The sequence below is a fragment of the Cyrtonyx montezumae genome, unplaced genomic scaffold (genome assembly GCF_038088225.1).
Source record: "Cyrtonyx montezumae isolate F1298 unplaced genomic scaffold, pur_monq_1.0 scaffold_3, whole genome shotgun sequence".
NCBI classification, from domain to species: Eukaryota; Metazoa; Chordata; class Aves; order Galliformes; family Odontophoridae; genus Cyrtonyx; species Cyrtonyx montezumae.
Genome location: NW_027072034.1, coordinates 114,650,290 through 114,665,352, shown reverse-complemented (window position 1 = coordinate 114,665,352; position 15,063 = coordinate 114,650,290). Strand labels below are relative to the sequence as shown.

Here is a 15,063-nt window from a genome sequence, read left to right as displayed (position 1 = left end):
AAGCTGGAGGAGCAGAGTGGGCTGTAAGTACAGGTAGAGCCTTTGATAGAAAGGTGGGAATAAAACTGTGTATTAAAACAAGAACCTAATATGTAGTGCTTAATGAGCATATTAAAAATTAGAAGACTATGTTGCTTATTCAGGATAGAGAATTTTAAAAGGGCCTGGAAGGCCGAAGGGCTTTTTGAAATATGTAGGTCACTCTGAAAGCAATGCTTCCTATTTACTTCCAAGGAAACTACAGCAGCTACAAAGAGCACAATAACATCAGTGGACAGAGTGTGTTCTCAATAACAAAGCACTATTTCTCAACGTATTTACTATCATTAGCTATGCATTTTCATCAGCAGTAACCAAGAGCCTGAATGCTGCTCTTGTGACATTCTGTACCAGTGATGACCCACTGGAGGGCCCGCAGTATTTCACCACCCACCACTTTGCTGTGCTTACCATTGTTTGGTCTCAAATGTTTAGCAAGTATTGACGAATGTCAGTGGTTGCCATTTTTCTGTATGGATGAATTCAGTGACACACCTTTGCTTCATACACACATCTGTGTCAGATGCCATTCTGTCAGAGTGCTCCTCTGCTGCCATCTGTCACACAGCAATGAAGTGTAACAAAATATCTGTGGGAAGGTTCAAGCTCTATTGCTGTACCACCAACATCTGCCTCTGGCGTTCTGAGCCAGAATAATGAAGCAGGAAGCATTTCTTTCAGACCAGCCTTCATATTTCTAGCTTGAAGCTGTATTACTGTGAACTTAAAATCACATGTAAACTTGGCTCTTAGTAATTTCTGAGAAGCTCTGAATGTAAACATAAGGACAAGAAGCTCTTGCAGTGTATGGTATAAAGAATGGATTAAGTAGCTCAACCCTCTATTGTAACCAATTAGAAAAGCCCTTTTCAGTTTGTTCTCAATGAATTTTCTTTCCTTTATCCTTTAGCTGTTGGGTAACATTTAAAAATTAGATGGCATTTCTGGATCCTGCTTGCATGTTCATTTGTTTGCTTTGATGTGCTTGCTGCCTTCTCTATCTTATGAACTTCAGGTTTAGCAGTGACGTTCTGAACATGCAGGATGCATCCATTTTCTTCCTCACCACTTGGGGCATCCTACTAGGAAGTATTACAGCCAACATTGCAGTGTTTTTTTCAATGTGACATCTTGTGTTGATTTGTTGGGACGTAAGTCTTCTAAAACACTCTCAACAGGATCTCTGCTGCCTTTATGTATATAAGCATGAATTGTAGGAGTAGTTATACTCTCAGCGCATTAAAATAATTCATGGATCTCTTTCAGGTGCAATTATTTGTTGCTGAAAGATGATTGCTTGGAGTACTATGTAAAGACTTAATGAAGAAACTTAATTTCCACCTTAACTATTTGGTCATCTTGAGCATAACGCTGTGATAGAAAATGGCAGTGCTGTCTTTCTTCTGTGGTTGTTTTGGTACTGCTTTGCAAGTCTGAATATTTGATCATTTGAGTATGTAATTAAAATTATCATACAGCTAAGGGGAGTTCTTGATGCAGAAATTGTGTGATATTTTTTTCCCCCTTTTTGATATCTATTTTATCTATTTTGTGTTCTTTTAGTATCTAGACTGAAGCAGTAAGACACGCCCTGAAGGCAAGAGATTTACAGGACCTCTTGGGCCAGTACACATCTAACAACACACATCAGTTTTTTTCCATGGACCACATGCAACATTAACCTTCTGGAGGTTAGTTATTTGTATACGAATAAAGAGGCTTCAGACATGATGAAAGCCTGGCAATACTGTTCTATGTTAGTGCAGATGCAATACATGTGTGAGTAACGTATGCTTTGCAGGCTCTGTGGGATTACTGTAAGCAAGCAGATCCACATCAGGAACCTGCAGTGTGTTTCTACAGTGAGGTTACTTGTCATAGCTAGTTTCTAGTCAGGTTGAGCATTGTGATACGTAACACAAATCTTAGTAGAAAAGTTCTGCTTTTGCATAATATGAACAAGTGACTCATTTCTAATTGTAACTTAAACAAATACCACCTCCATCAAAAATCTGAGCCTTTTGACTTTCTTGCAACCCTTTACTTTCTCTAGACAATACTATAAATATGTATTTTCAGCTTTGTTAGATATTTTTCAATAAAACAGTAGATCATTACTAATACCACAACTAGAGGTTTTGAGGTGACCTGATAGTGACCTTTCAGTATCTGAAACTACAGGAAAGAAGGGGACAGACTCATCTGCAGGGTCTGTGGTGATGGAATGATGGGAAATGGCTTCAGGCTCAAAGAGGGGAGATTTAGGTTAGATATAAGGAAAAGTCTTTTACAGTGAGGATGGTAAGGCACTATGACACAGCTGTGGTGAATGCCTGTCCCTGGAGACTGATGCAGCTGTGGTGCCCCTGCTCATTGTGGGGAAGTTGGACTAGGTGGCCTTCAGAGGTCCCTTCCAGCTCGTAAGGATTCTGTAATTGTATGAATTAAAGCTGAAAGCCTTGAGCCTGTGAGCTTTATACATTGATGTGAGATCTATTAGTGACTTCTCCAGTAAGTTTATAAACTGTCAGCTGCTCTTGGTGACGTGATCTCCTTCACAAAATAGAGCAGAAAGGCACTTGAATGCATCATCCTTCTTGAGGGAGGAGGAGGAAGCAAACACCAAACAAACAACTGTTAATCATCTCAATTAACAGGGGAGTATTCATTGGGGAATAACTTGAATTGTAGAGGTCTGTTCAGCATGAGCTGGTACTGGAGAAGTCAAGCACTCTAAACTGTAACTAGGAGCTAATATAAAGTAGTCTTAATCATTGTCCCCTTTTGTCTACCTTGCAACCCCACAATACATTGATTCACGTAACTACGCACAACGATCACCCTTTTGCAGCCAAGGGTGGCTTTTTTCAAGTTCAGTGGAGTTGCAAAGTGCAGTATCCTTAGCTTGCTTATGCTTTTGCTTTTTAATCACAACTGAAGTCATGTTACTTGCTGGCTATGTCTCTTCATGAAGTCTATGACAGAGTAGTTTGTGGCCTTAGTCAATGATGTACAGCTCCTTTTGGTATCTGGGCCAAATTCTTTTGGGAGTAGTTATGACTGACTTCCAATTTCTCATTCTAATGTGATGACTAGCATCTTTTTACTTCCTTAGTTCAATGGAGATGATAAATAGTTCTATCCAACTGTCCAAGCTCTATGTAGTTGCAGATTATCTGCCTTGGAGGCAGTTGCCTTATGTAGACAGAAGTATGACGACACATGAAACTTCATAGGATGTTATTTGTCACATACACTGAACATAGTGCTAGAGGCTTAGTTACTGTTTAAATTAAAGCAAAAAACCTACCTACCATATCACCCCTGGAGCAGTATTTTTGGGAACTCTGCAATTTTCAATCCGATTCTGAGCAAAGCCTCACCTAAAGCAGCATGATACAGCCTCTTGGTTCATCCTGTCAGAATTTTTGCACACTACTTGCCCAATTTTCCCCCAGCAACTTCTCTGCTTGCCTCAGAGTTGTTGCTCTAACTGTGCTCTGTGGCAGGAAGTTAATTGCTAAACATCACTTGATGGTGTAGTCAGGTGGGGGATGGTAGCATCCTGATGAATGTCTGCGTTTTGAGATTGTGAGCTTCCAAAATTCTGGCAGTAAACAATCTGAGGGAGTTACTGTTGGTAGCTTGTTTTTTTTTTAATTTAATCAATTTAAAGGTTGATTGTTAGAGGTGGTAAAATATGGAATGGCAAAAGGTCCAATAATTTCTTGCAGGATGGATATGGTGTATCAGTAACTGTGTGATTCTGCCTGTATCAAGCCAGGTCTCTTTCTTAGCACTTTTTAAGGAAGACAGCTGCTTGTTCCTTGTTCACACTATAATCTGTACTCAACTTTGAAAACTGAAAACATAGGGAGTGTGTTTGTCTTTCCAGATCTTGTTTACTGCACGAACTAAAAGGAATCACGATGCCTCTCAATGATGAACAGAACAGTGATTCAGAGTCTTCTCGTGTCTCTGAAAGTACAGCTTCTTCTAGTGACTCTGAATATTCAAGACAGAGCTTTAACAGTGATTCTTCAAGCAAACCCAGTTCCCCAGCTTGTAAGCCTATTTTAACCAACCTTTCCTGTGCTGTATGTAGACATTTAAGGCTAACCTATCCTCTGCCTCCTTCATATAGTGGTTAGAGCTTGGGAGTCTAAGTCTGTGTTTAAGGATAGTAAATGAAATGTGTGGCATTCTCATGGCCGTGGAGCAGTACATCTCTTTTTGTGGGGTGTCAGTGATAGCTGTATCTGGGAGGGGTGTCTCTTGGCTTCTTCTATTCAGAAAATGTAGGGAAAGTGTGCCACCATGGGTATCCTAGACTGAAATTAATCTTGATGTTGATATAAGTTGCTCACTTGACCAAACTCACTTTGCCCTTTATGTGCAAACTGTGGATTTTGGACCACACTATTCAAAATTAAATCTATTGCAGCATAGAGTTAACTTACTGTTACCTCAAGTTGCATGAAGTTAACCTATGATTTTAATGTTTCTCCGGTGAGTGTTTGATCATATTATTTATTTACACAAGGAAGATATTTTCTGAATGAGTACTGATAAGTAAAACCTTAATTAAAATGTGCTTAGTGTTGGTATCTGTAAGCATTTTCAGTCTGTGCATGCCTGGTTAGTGTCCAAGTATGTGAAATCTTGCACTGAAACAAGCTTGCTGGTGGAGCAGCAATTAGCTCTTGACTCCAAAAGAGTAGTAATGACAGAGCAATAATCACAGATATTAAATGGGAGAACTTAGGGTTTTAGAAGCATGGATCTTCAAAACACTCCTGCTTTCAGATATACTTTAGAAATGTTTACATTCTTAATAAATGTTTAAAAAAGTGTCACTTAAGATGCATCTGCTATTGTTTTTTAGGGGCTTATTAAATCTGTAGCATCAGAACCTTCTCTACAGGCAGGAAAAGCATTATCACATGCTCCAGATTATAGTGGAAGTCTGGTATTGCCTGTGCTTCTGGTGGATCTTATAGAGCAACTCACAGGAAATCTGTGGACTATAAGGTCCTGCTGTGAAGGAAAAAAAAAACTGTCTCATTAAGAAGCGTAAACAAAACTGTTTTTAGAAATGTGGTGTTACCTACCCGTCCACACACACAAATATACACACACCCCTGATAAGCTGGGAGTTTCCTGAGTTAGTGTTTTAAGAAGATATAAAGGTCTGGTAATCCTAGCTTGCTTCTTCTAAAGCACTAGAGTCCAATTGGCAAGAAGCAAAACTTCTTGCCTTGTTACTTGCATGCAAGGCTGCTAATTTTTAATAATACTTTGAAGTGTACTTACCTACCATAGTGCTTTGTCTTGATTTTGTTTGATCCAGCAGCAAGTCCTCCCAAGATGGTTACATTTGATGAACTGATGGCAGCTGCAAGAAATCTTACCAACTTGACATTAGCTCATGAAATTGCTGTAAATGCAAATTTTTGTATAAAACATGAAGAGCTTCCACAGAACAGGTAAGGGCATGAACTTTGCAAAAAGACTGAGACCGAGAAGAGGGGAGAAATAAAGCAGCATTAAAGCAAACAAACGAAGCTATATTTTGAAAGGCTATGGATGTTTCTAGCACAACTCCAAGAGTCACTGTCAAAGCTGTCTTGCTCAGAGCAATTATTGCAACCCAGCTGGGTTGGTACACTGTCCTAGACCATGATATCCTCTGTCTTAAATGTCGGTAAAAGGCTAACGTCATGTGAATTCACATAGTGAAAATGAAGGCTGTGTTAGTTCTGTGTAGTTTGAGTCCTGTGTAGAAGATGAAATGATGGGCTTTTATGTAGCTGTCTGTAGTAGCAATTTGGTCGTGTGTTGATAAGGGAGGTTAGGCTCATCATTAATTAATCTCTAATACTCCATCAAAGGAGACACAAAAGGATCTGGAGATCCAGAGGAAGTGAGAAGTAATTTCCTCATTGTAGGTGGTTAAAATATTCTTGATTACAGGTGTCTTTTTAACTTAAACAACTTGGTCTCTTAAAAAATTAACAAGAAAGACAATCAAGTTTTTAATTGCAGAAATCTCTTAAGTGATAATTATGATAGATGCATTTTTGAGAAAGCTTAGCACATAACGCACAAAGTTAGGATAAACAGTGCAAATTTGATAAGGAAGGAGGGAAGGTAGTATCTCTATATAACAACATCTGAATTACCAGCAGCACTTTTTTAATACAGGGGAAATACTTGGCAAAGGCTTCTTGGCATAGGTTGTTTTAGGAGCTGATGATCTACAGCACAAGAAAAATACATTCAGGTAATGTGATTACCAGCAATGTATTGTTTCCATCAAGTCAGTGGGCTAACCCTAAAACACTTTTACCAAGAATGAAGGCTAATTAGTGGTCTTTTTCTGTCTGTAATCAACTTCTTCCACAGCTTAGCAGGCACAGTGAAACAAATAGTACACAAGGCATTTTGGGATCACCTGGAATCAGAACTGAATGAAGATCCTCCAGAGTATGAACATGCTATCAAGCTCTTTGAAGAAATTAAAGAGGTAACATTTCTTCCTTCTCCAATTATTGAGTTCCTGCTTTTATGATGAAGCCATGATTATACAGGATATTTGTAGTATATTTATATTAATTGTGATTATGGCTGCACACATGGGAGCGTGTCTAATAAGCTTTCATTGCAGGATGGTTTGATTGCAAGTCAAAACTCTTCTCAAAGCTTAACATTTCCACTAGTTTGTTTGACTACACAGCCTTTTCCTTGCTACCTTAGATAATATCCAGTCTTAATCTATCCTGCTACAGCTAAATACACTTGACACTAATTTTAATCTTATTTCAAAGTGCTTACAAAGTGCTTTGGTTTTTATTGATGAGCTTTTCATGTTTTCTCCTCCTACTGTAGATTCTTCTTTCCTTCCTGACTCCAGGAGCAAACAGGATTCAAAACCAAATTTGTGAAGTTCTGGATACAGATCTTATAAGGCAGCAGGCAGAACACAATGCTGTTGATATTCATGGGCTAGCTAACTATATCATCAACACTATGGGAAAATTATGTGCGCCAATAAGAGATAATGATATAAAACAGTTAAAAGCAACGGAAAATATCGTAGAATTACTGAGGTTGGTATTTTGGTGGGTATTACAAGAGGGAAAAAGAGTCTCTGATATCATAGAGCATCTTGGTAGTGATAGATGGTGGGGTGAAACGTTGTGACTGCTGCATTTAAGTAACAAGGAAGGACAGCCCTTCACCTGAATGGAAGTTAAAGTGCTAATGAAGGTATACCTCATTTCTGCTGATCAAAATCAATATTCTGTTCCAGCTGTCTTATTTTAAACTTTTTCAGACAAATATTCCATGTCCTGGACCTGATGAAAATGGATGTAGCAAATTACACAATTCAAAGCCTTCGACCATACCTTCGGCGTAATTTGGTGGACTACGAAAGAACAAAATTCCAGGAAATTCTTGAAGAAACACCAAGTAAGTATCAAGATGTATTTCATTTAAACATTTAAAAATATATATTTAAAGATGTGTTAGGGAATCTTGCAATTGCAGTTACCTCCAGTAAGCAAATGCTGATTTATTGTTAAGCATCTTTTCTCTATTGTGTGTTTTCTGACAATTTTTTTTTAGTAGTATCTGAAAGAGAGATGACTCTTACTGTCTGGAGGTGGAAGCCTAGTGTTTTATATTGAAAGATAAGACTTACTTTCTACCCTGCAAGTCTGTTAGTGTGAAGAATATGTGGAAAGCCAGTTAGTGTGCCTGAGAAGTAAGAAGGGGCAGAAATTTAAATTTTAATGCAATCTGTGAGAAGTTTCTTTGGGTTACCTCGATCCACTGGTACAGGTTTTACTTGGTATTGCTAAGCAGCCTTTAATAGAACCATGATCATAACTATCCATATGCAATTTACAAGACTGCTCTCATTTTAAAATTCTTTTACTTTTCTCCTTTTATAAAAAAAAGAAACTTGCTTAAGTAGCGGCTTCTAAAATGGGAGCCCTAAGCCATGGATACAGCCTGCAGTGTTTATAAATGTGTTTAAAAATGCAGCATGTCAAGTAACTTTAAAAGGCTCAATTTGCTGTTAATACAGTTTCTCTTTCACCTCTGCTTTCCAATCCTATTGACCCATCTAGTTTGCAGCCTCCCTGAAGGAGGAAAGAAATGAACTGGGTCCTTGGAGTTTGAGGGGTCTTATCAAAAATCTTGGCTGAAGTCGCAACAGTTTCTTATTGGCTTTGTGCAAGCTAGTTAGAATACTAAGATGAACAGTGGAGCTGGTCATGAAAAAGGCAAGTGAGAGGTTGACTTCTCTAAAGGCACAGTGTCCACTGCATTTTTTTTCAGATTTCAGATTTTTTTTACTGTCCTGGTTTATGTATTTAACTTGAAGAGGAAGACCCAAGTTACTGCTTTGATGGTAGTATACAGTAAATCTGTGCTGACTTTCTGTGGTTAGGTGCTCTGGATCTCACAACAGAATGGATAAAGGACTCAATAGAAGATGAATTGTCATCCATTTCCAATGAATCATCCCCATCCCCTGGTGCTGATCCTAGTTCTAAATCAAGTATTAGTCCTACACTGGTGCTAAACAACGGCTACTTGAAACTATTACAGTGGGACTACCACAAAACAATTCCAGAGGTGTGTTCCTGTGTCTGCAGATTTCTAGCTACATAAAAATATTGATGCAGTATATAATAATCATGCTATTAATGACAATAGGTGAAATGTTCTCTTGTGGTTCTTATGAGTAATAAACTTGGAAATTGTCTAGTCTTCTGAGCTGAGGTGGGCAAGTTCAATAACCAGAAAAGTTCATTTTCTCTCTCAAATTGTAGCTCACCAGCTCCACCCTAAGATCAGTCATGGCCATGGTCAAAATCTGGACTTGCACTGATGGTGCTTGGCTTGCTGTTTGTGTGTGTATATATACATATATATACATATTTTTTCTGAGAGAGACTGATCTATGTATAGCAGTTCGTTTTTCCCGAACAGAATGGCAGAAGCAGGATTGGTGGGATCACGTTGTGAGTTTCTTAACTCTGTAACAGAACTGATATGAACTTGAATAGTGGATATTTGTATTTGTTCTACGTATCTGAACTGTTGCTTCAAGAATCACTGAAACTTCCCTCCAACTCCTGATTACTGACCTCTTCCTCTTTAAATAAAGCCAGTTTGAAGTTGTCTATCAGTCAGGATAAAATTAGCAACTGCAGCAAGCTTCTTAGCTGTTATACTTAGTGGCTTGGCAGAGAATTCCCAGACTACGTGGTGGTGGTCTCAGTCAGCAGAAGAAAGGGAAAATAAATTTCTCTTCCTATTCTTCCACCAATTTTGAAGAAGAGCTACACACAGGTATCTTCTGGTGGATCTAGGTTGTCAAGTATGAGATTATTATTAAATGTTGAATGTTAATGCTCAGCTTATCAGCGGGGGGGATTTGGTTAGCATGAGCTTTCAAACTTAAAATAAAACTAATTTAAAAAAAACTGCATCTTGCTGTGGTAATTACATTCTTGGTATGATCAGAAGGCTTTTTGCCTGTAAAATTATTGGTGGCTTGCAGAACCTGCTTGGGTGGTTAAACCAGTGTTTGTCATGAGCAATTGTTCATCACTGCCCATCAACTGCAGATGATGGTGTTTTTCAAAAGGCTGCTGAATCCATACTGTTCTATCTAATCCTAATCACTAGTGTCCTCTGGATCTCAGAAGCGTTCCACATCGTGGGCTGAATTACTGGCCAGATATGAATGTGAACAATGAATAGAAGCAAGATGCAGTTTCTTCAGTGTTCTGTTCACGGGGGCCTCATCTTTCTTCCCCACCACAGGCTGACTGCTGTTACTTGGGCATAATGCCATTTTGAGCAGTGCTGCGAATTCAGAATGTTTTAGCTGCTGTCTCTCCCAACTTAACACTTTTAAATAACAAATGTGTGAATGTTACATGACTAAATCCTGTGTTTTCCTACCTGCTTTTCTCTTTCTGTATCCCTAAGCTGGTGTTACTGTTTTGCTTCTAGACTCTAATAACAGATGAAGTTCGTCTTCAGGAGTTAAGAGAAAAGCTGAATCAGTTAAAAATCATAGCTTGTGTTTGTCTCATAACAAACAACATGGTGGGTGCAGCAATTGTGGATGTGCCTGATTTTGCTGACCAACTGAAGAGAGTCTGTGTTCCTCTTCTTGAAGGCATGAGCAAAAAGTAAGGCCTAGTTTATCCTTCTTCATACTTTTTTTTTTTTTAATAGGGAGTACAAAGCGGATCTGAAAACTCTTGGAAAAACAGTTCAAATGTTATAGCTACCATTTGTTGATAATGAATGGCAAAAAAGGGGGTATTCAGATAATGCTCTCAGTACTATACTTTTTTTTTCAGTCCTAAAGTCAGAGTCACTTGAGCTTTGGTGTTTGTAGATCCCCTTCCAAATCAACTGTTCTAATTCTGGAAAGGCTGTAGCAGTGTTATTTCCCCAAGTCATTTTTGCCAGTTGATTCAAGCTTACTTTCTAGGTAGCTTAAGTTATACAGTAGCTCATCTTGCTGTAGCTTGTGCTATAAGCAAGTACAATGTGATCTCAGAGTGTCTCAAGAAACCCTTTTATTTCTTGAAACCCTTCTAGATCTAAAAACTTTTTACTTTTTCCTCATTAAGTGCTGTGAGTCCAGCCCTGAGGAATGCATAAGTTCAAGGTCAGTGTGAGTTGGTGTTATTGCTGTATGCTAAAAGTGACTTTTTTTTTTCAACTGACATCCAGATATTATAGGTACCACTTTGTCTTGAGTTTTTAGAAATAGAGATTGCAGAAACAACTGGCAAGGTTTCTAAATTCTATCACTGCAGAGAGCAGGTTGAAAATAAAGGGGGAAAAAAGAGTTTAAAGTGAACTGTTACAGAAACTGTAAATCCTGTTAATGCTTTTGTTTCTTCTTCCAGAACTTTTGATTTGAAAGAAGCTCTAAATGCCATTGGTGTTCAGATTTGCATCAAAGTGAATGAGTCTCTCACTGAAAGAAATCTTCCCAGTCTTAATGCAGAAATGCAGAATAATTTGATGGGTCAAATTGCAAGTATTGTTGAGGAGAATAACCCTGTCAGTTCCTTGATTGGTTAGTAAGAAAATACATCACTGTCTTACTGTATCTTAAAACTTATTTCCAGCAAGCTTAATTAGGTGTCTGTTTTTAAAGCACTTGCTAACTACAGTAAAATACTGGATCAGCTAAGAGTAAAGAAATGTTGCTTACCTGGAGACTGCTCTGGGTATGCTGTAGGGGGTGGTTAAGTGTAGGGAGGAGTAACTTTCAAAGTATCCTTACAGTTCTGGAGCCTTGAAGGATACTCAGTCTCTTCTCTGTCCTTTTTTTGAGTTTAAACCCAGAGGCTTTTTTGTTTAGTATCTACTTCCTTTTAGGTACTTAGTTGCAACAGGGTAATGCTCTGTCTGCCTCTCTGGAGCTAGCTGCGATGTGCTGCCAGTATTGTTTGCCTTTACATGATAGGGTTGGGGAAGAGTAGTTACTTCTATTATTGAATTCCTTGTTGTACTGATGTACAGGGTGCTTGAGAAGTGAGTGTGTCTCCATCTTGGATTTACATTGTTCTGTGTGTGATATTCCATTTCAGATAAACGGATCCAGTTGTTCATGAAAAGCTTGCTCGCTCTTCCAAGTTTTCAGAAATGTATGCCTGCACTGCCAGGAGGCCTTTCTGTGATTCAGGCAGAGATGGAACTTGTTGGATCTCAATTTGCAAACATTGTAGACTTTAACAAACAAGTGTATGGACCATTCTATGCAAACATACTTAAAAAGCTTCTTTTTCCTGAGGCAGCAATAGGGAAAGCAGAAATAGAAGCAGCCAGCAATTGAAAAATAAACCTGTTTCTGTACTTCTTTTACCTTTGGTCTTTTTTAATAGGGACGTTGTGGTCTGGCTCTCCCACTAAGAACTCCATAGACATATTAATGAGAGCAGTCTTGTAAATTGTATATGGATAATTTCTGAAATCCACTGGAAAGAAATTAATTTCAATTACATATATATTTTAAGGAACTAAGTCTGCTTAATGGATTGTGCCACTTATATTTCACCTTTTGAAACAAGCATTTATTTGCATTTGTGGTGGGTAAGAGACGGTGAAGTACTTACTGTTTTGCCACCATTAAAACATAATATTTTATAAAGTATATATTTACATATATCAGTGCTATTTTGAGATGACAAAATAATTGTAGATAAAATGCATTATGCTTACATTGTATTTTTTAGAGCAACGTCTGATAAAGAATCATGATTCTGAAAAGACTTTAAGGGAGGGGGGGGGATGGAGATAGTATAGTATAACTGCTTTTGTAACCAAATCCAGGTTCACAGTAGGCCAACTTCTGGTGCTCCTGCAAATACTGGAACTAAACTTAGCCCATGTTACCTTCAGGGATGCCAGTATTATAAGTTGTTCTGGTGTGGAAGTTGCAGAAGAAGCGTTCATTATTTGAAATAAGAACAATTAAATAGTTGTCAACTGGACAGTATGGGAGAGATGAAACATTTGAGAAGCATGATGCTGGGCATGGGATGGTCTGGGAAAGCAAATATCTGTATGATACCCATCTAGAGAATGTCATATGGGTCTTAAGTCTAACCTCTAATACATATGTACATTGATCTTAACAGATGTTTAAGTATTTTTAAAGTTGGGCTTTCTGACTGTTATTCTCAAAAGTTTGACTTTGGGAGTGATCTTACAGAGTACAGCAGGGAGATTTCACCTCTGTAATCTGTTAAATAAGGGCCTAGATATTCAAAACGTATTTTGGATACTCTTGCATCAGAAAGCAGACAACCAGATCACTTGTAGTTCTTGAAAATGTGATTATGCTCACTCTCAGTAGGTGTCCGGGAGTAGTATGTCTTCAATTTGGATTTATATTGTTCTGAATTTGTCTTTCTCATAATCCCTGTGGATTCAGCCCCAGTACTTGGTTCCCATTTAAGACAGCAGGAATCTTGCATACAGAAATGGAGTAGGTTTGGAACTGAGAGATGGAAGTAAACTTCTGGAAGTTTACATGTTTTACTTTGCATATTTCAGATTACTGGGAGGAGATACTGCTGGAATACTTGGTGTACACGTGTTCATGTCTGAAAATAAATAATTATTTACTTGAAAGTGATCCTTTAATATATTAATCATACAATGGTCCTTTTAAAGTGTCAGATATATAAAAATTCCATGTGGTACAAGTTAAATGGCTTGTTTTTAATATTTTATACTACAGTCTATTCTTATTGATGCAAAAAGTTGCCCATAAAAGCTTAATGTGCCACACATATTGTGTATATATAACTATGTCTATCATAACAAAACTGGGCATTATTAGCACTGTGGTTTTGTAGTCCATTTTTAAAGAACTGTGTACTCTTTTTAGTAAGGGAAATGACTTCTCAGTCAGTTGCTCCTCAGCGTCTGAGGGCTTAGGCCATGGATATGTGGTATGATAATCTTTTTTTGAAATGCCTTTTTAGAAAACAAATGGCTGTAGTGCACTTCTGTTCTATCCATTGTAAACGTTTCTAAAAACTGAATATGTATTCTGAATGGAACTCTTATTGTATTCTAAGAGTTTTCTCAGGCTTCAATGACTTTGCCAGGAATTAAAGCATGTTGATTCAAGCAGGTATGGAACTTTGACATGCGACTTGAAATCAATGAGAGAAGAATGCATTTCAAAAGCACTTATGGGAAATTAATTTTGTGATTTGCTACATGCTTGGCTGAAACTCGAAGTATTTATATCAAAAAGATTTTTTTTATGGATATTGGAGGAACATTTATATTGTGACTATGAACTTTATCTTAATACGACATATGCATTCTGCTGTTTAAAGAAAATACATTTTCTGGTGACTTGAAAAGGGCATTTTATAGCATGGCCTATGTTTCAAGTGCTTGTTTAATATATCTTCATTTTTATTTAATGCTCCAACCATTGGGCTTGCATCTGTGTAATGTCATATTACTGCATGCTGTTGATGCTACCCTGTCTGAAAAGCACTTGCCTCCACTCTGAAGTTGTCCTTGTGAAACAAGATGCCATTCTGTAACTGCTTATTTGGTTGAAATACAAATCTTTGAAGTTTTGTATGCATTCAGTTGTTTGTGATACCATTGTGCTGAGAAGTCTCTTATGCAAATTGTTTCTGAAGTGTAATGGATCATTTTAAATGCTGAAGATAAAGGACTGTGCTAATAAGTTGTGGCTCCTTCTCTTTTTCTGTAACTTTTCAGTTTCAGATGGAAGGTAGAAGATTACATGTGTATTATGTATTCAGACTAGCAAATTCTTGACAGCTGCCTGTAGGTGAAATTAGCATTCCCTCTGTGTGATCATAGGTCACACTGAAGCCCTGGAGCATGACCAAAGGGGTCTGAAGTGGATGTCCTACAGGGAGTGGCTGAGGGAAGTGGGGTTGGTCAGTCTGGAGAAGGGGAGGGGGGCTCAGAGGGGACTTCACTGCTCTCTACAATGACCTGAAAGGAGGTTGTAGGGAGGTGAGGGTTGGCCTCTTCTCCTGCATCACACGGTGAGAGGGAATGGCCTTCAGTTGCAATAGAGGAAGTTCAGATTGGATATTAAAAAAATAAAATAGCATTCTCTAAGAGAGTGGTGCTGCCCTGGCAGGTGGTGAAGTCACTGTCCCTGGAGGAGTTTCAAGAAATGTGTGAATGTGGCACTGAGGGACATGGTTCATGGTCATGGTGGGGATGGGCCACTTGTCATCACACCCTTCCCCTGAGCAGGTGTAGCCATGAGATTTAGAGTCAGCAATGTGGTCGTTGTATGGAAAGTACTCCATCATCACGAGGAGGATGGACTGGAAAATTACTGATTTTGTAGCTCTGGTGCATAAAAATTGTGCGGATCATTCTGCGAGTGAGCGTGACCTGTGGGAACTCGCCCAGCACCCAGGTTTGCAATCCTGAAATATATAAGCAGCGCCTGTC

At 38.4% G+C, this 15,063-nt stretch overlaps 1 protein-coding gene across 3 annotated transcripts; it reads left to right on the top strand.

Annotated features, from left to right (window-relative positions):
• Positions 1-1,578: 1,578 nt before the first annotated feature.
• TCP11L2 (t-complex 11 like 2) lies at positions 1,579-13,664 on the top strand. 3 transcript variants are annotated; one of them, XM_065743086.1, is made up of 10 exons: positions 1,579-1,730; positions 3,935-4,104; positions 5,393-5,525; positions 6,445-6,565; positions 6,928-7,148; positions 7,376-7,512; positions 8,501-8,688; positions 10,078-10,259; positions 10,992-11,164; positions 11,682-13,664. In XM_065743086.1, the coding sequence occupies exons 2-10, from the start codon at positions 3,969-3,971 to the stop codon at positions 11,924-11,926; spliced, it is 1,536 nt and encodes a 511-aa protein (XP_065599158.1). In that variant the 5' UTR covers positions 1,579-1,730; positions 3,935-3,968; the 3' UTR covers positions 11,927-13,664. The 3 variants fall into 3 exon arrangements, with proteins under 3 accessions (XP_065599158.1, XP_065599157.1, XP_065599156.1); XM_065743085.1 differs by having other exon boundaries at positions 5,390-5,525; XM_065743084.1 differs by having other exon boundaries at positions 5,362-5,525.
• The last annotated feature ends 1,399 nt before the right edge of the window (positions 13,665-15,063 follow it).

What these genes read in the sequence shown, in the direction of transcription:
- TCP11L2 (XM_065743084.1), top strand. Translation starts at nt 3,979, where the DNA reads ATGATGAACAGAACAGTGATTCAGAGTCTTCTCGTGTCTCTGAAAGTA. An exon ending in ACCACAAAACAATTCCAGAG is followed by an intron (nt 8,689 to 10,077) that starts GTGTGTTCCTGT and finishes TTTTGCTTCTAG; the next exon opens with ACTCTAATAACAGATGAAGT. An exon ending in CCCTGTCAGTTCCTTGATTG is followed by an intron (nt 11,165 to 11,681) that starts GTTAGTAAGAAA and finishes ATTCCATTTCAG; the next exon opens with ATAAACGGATCCAGTTGTTC.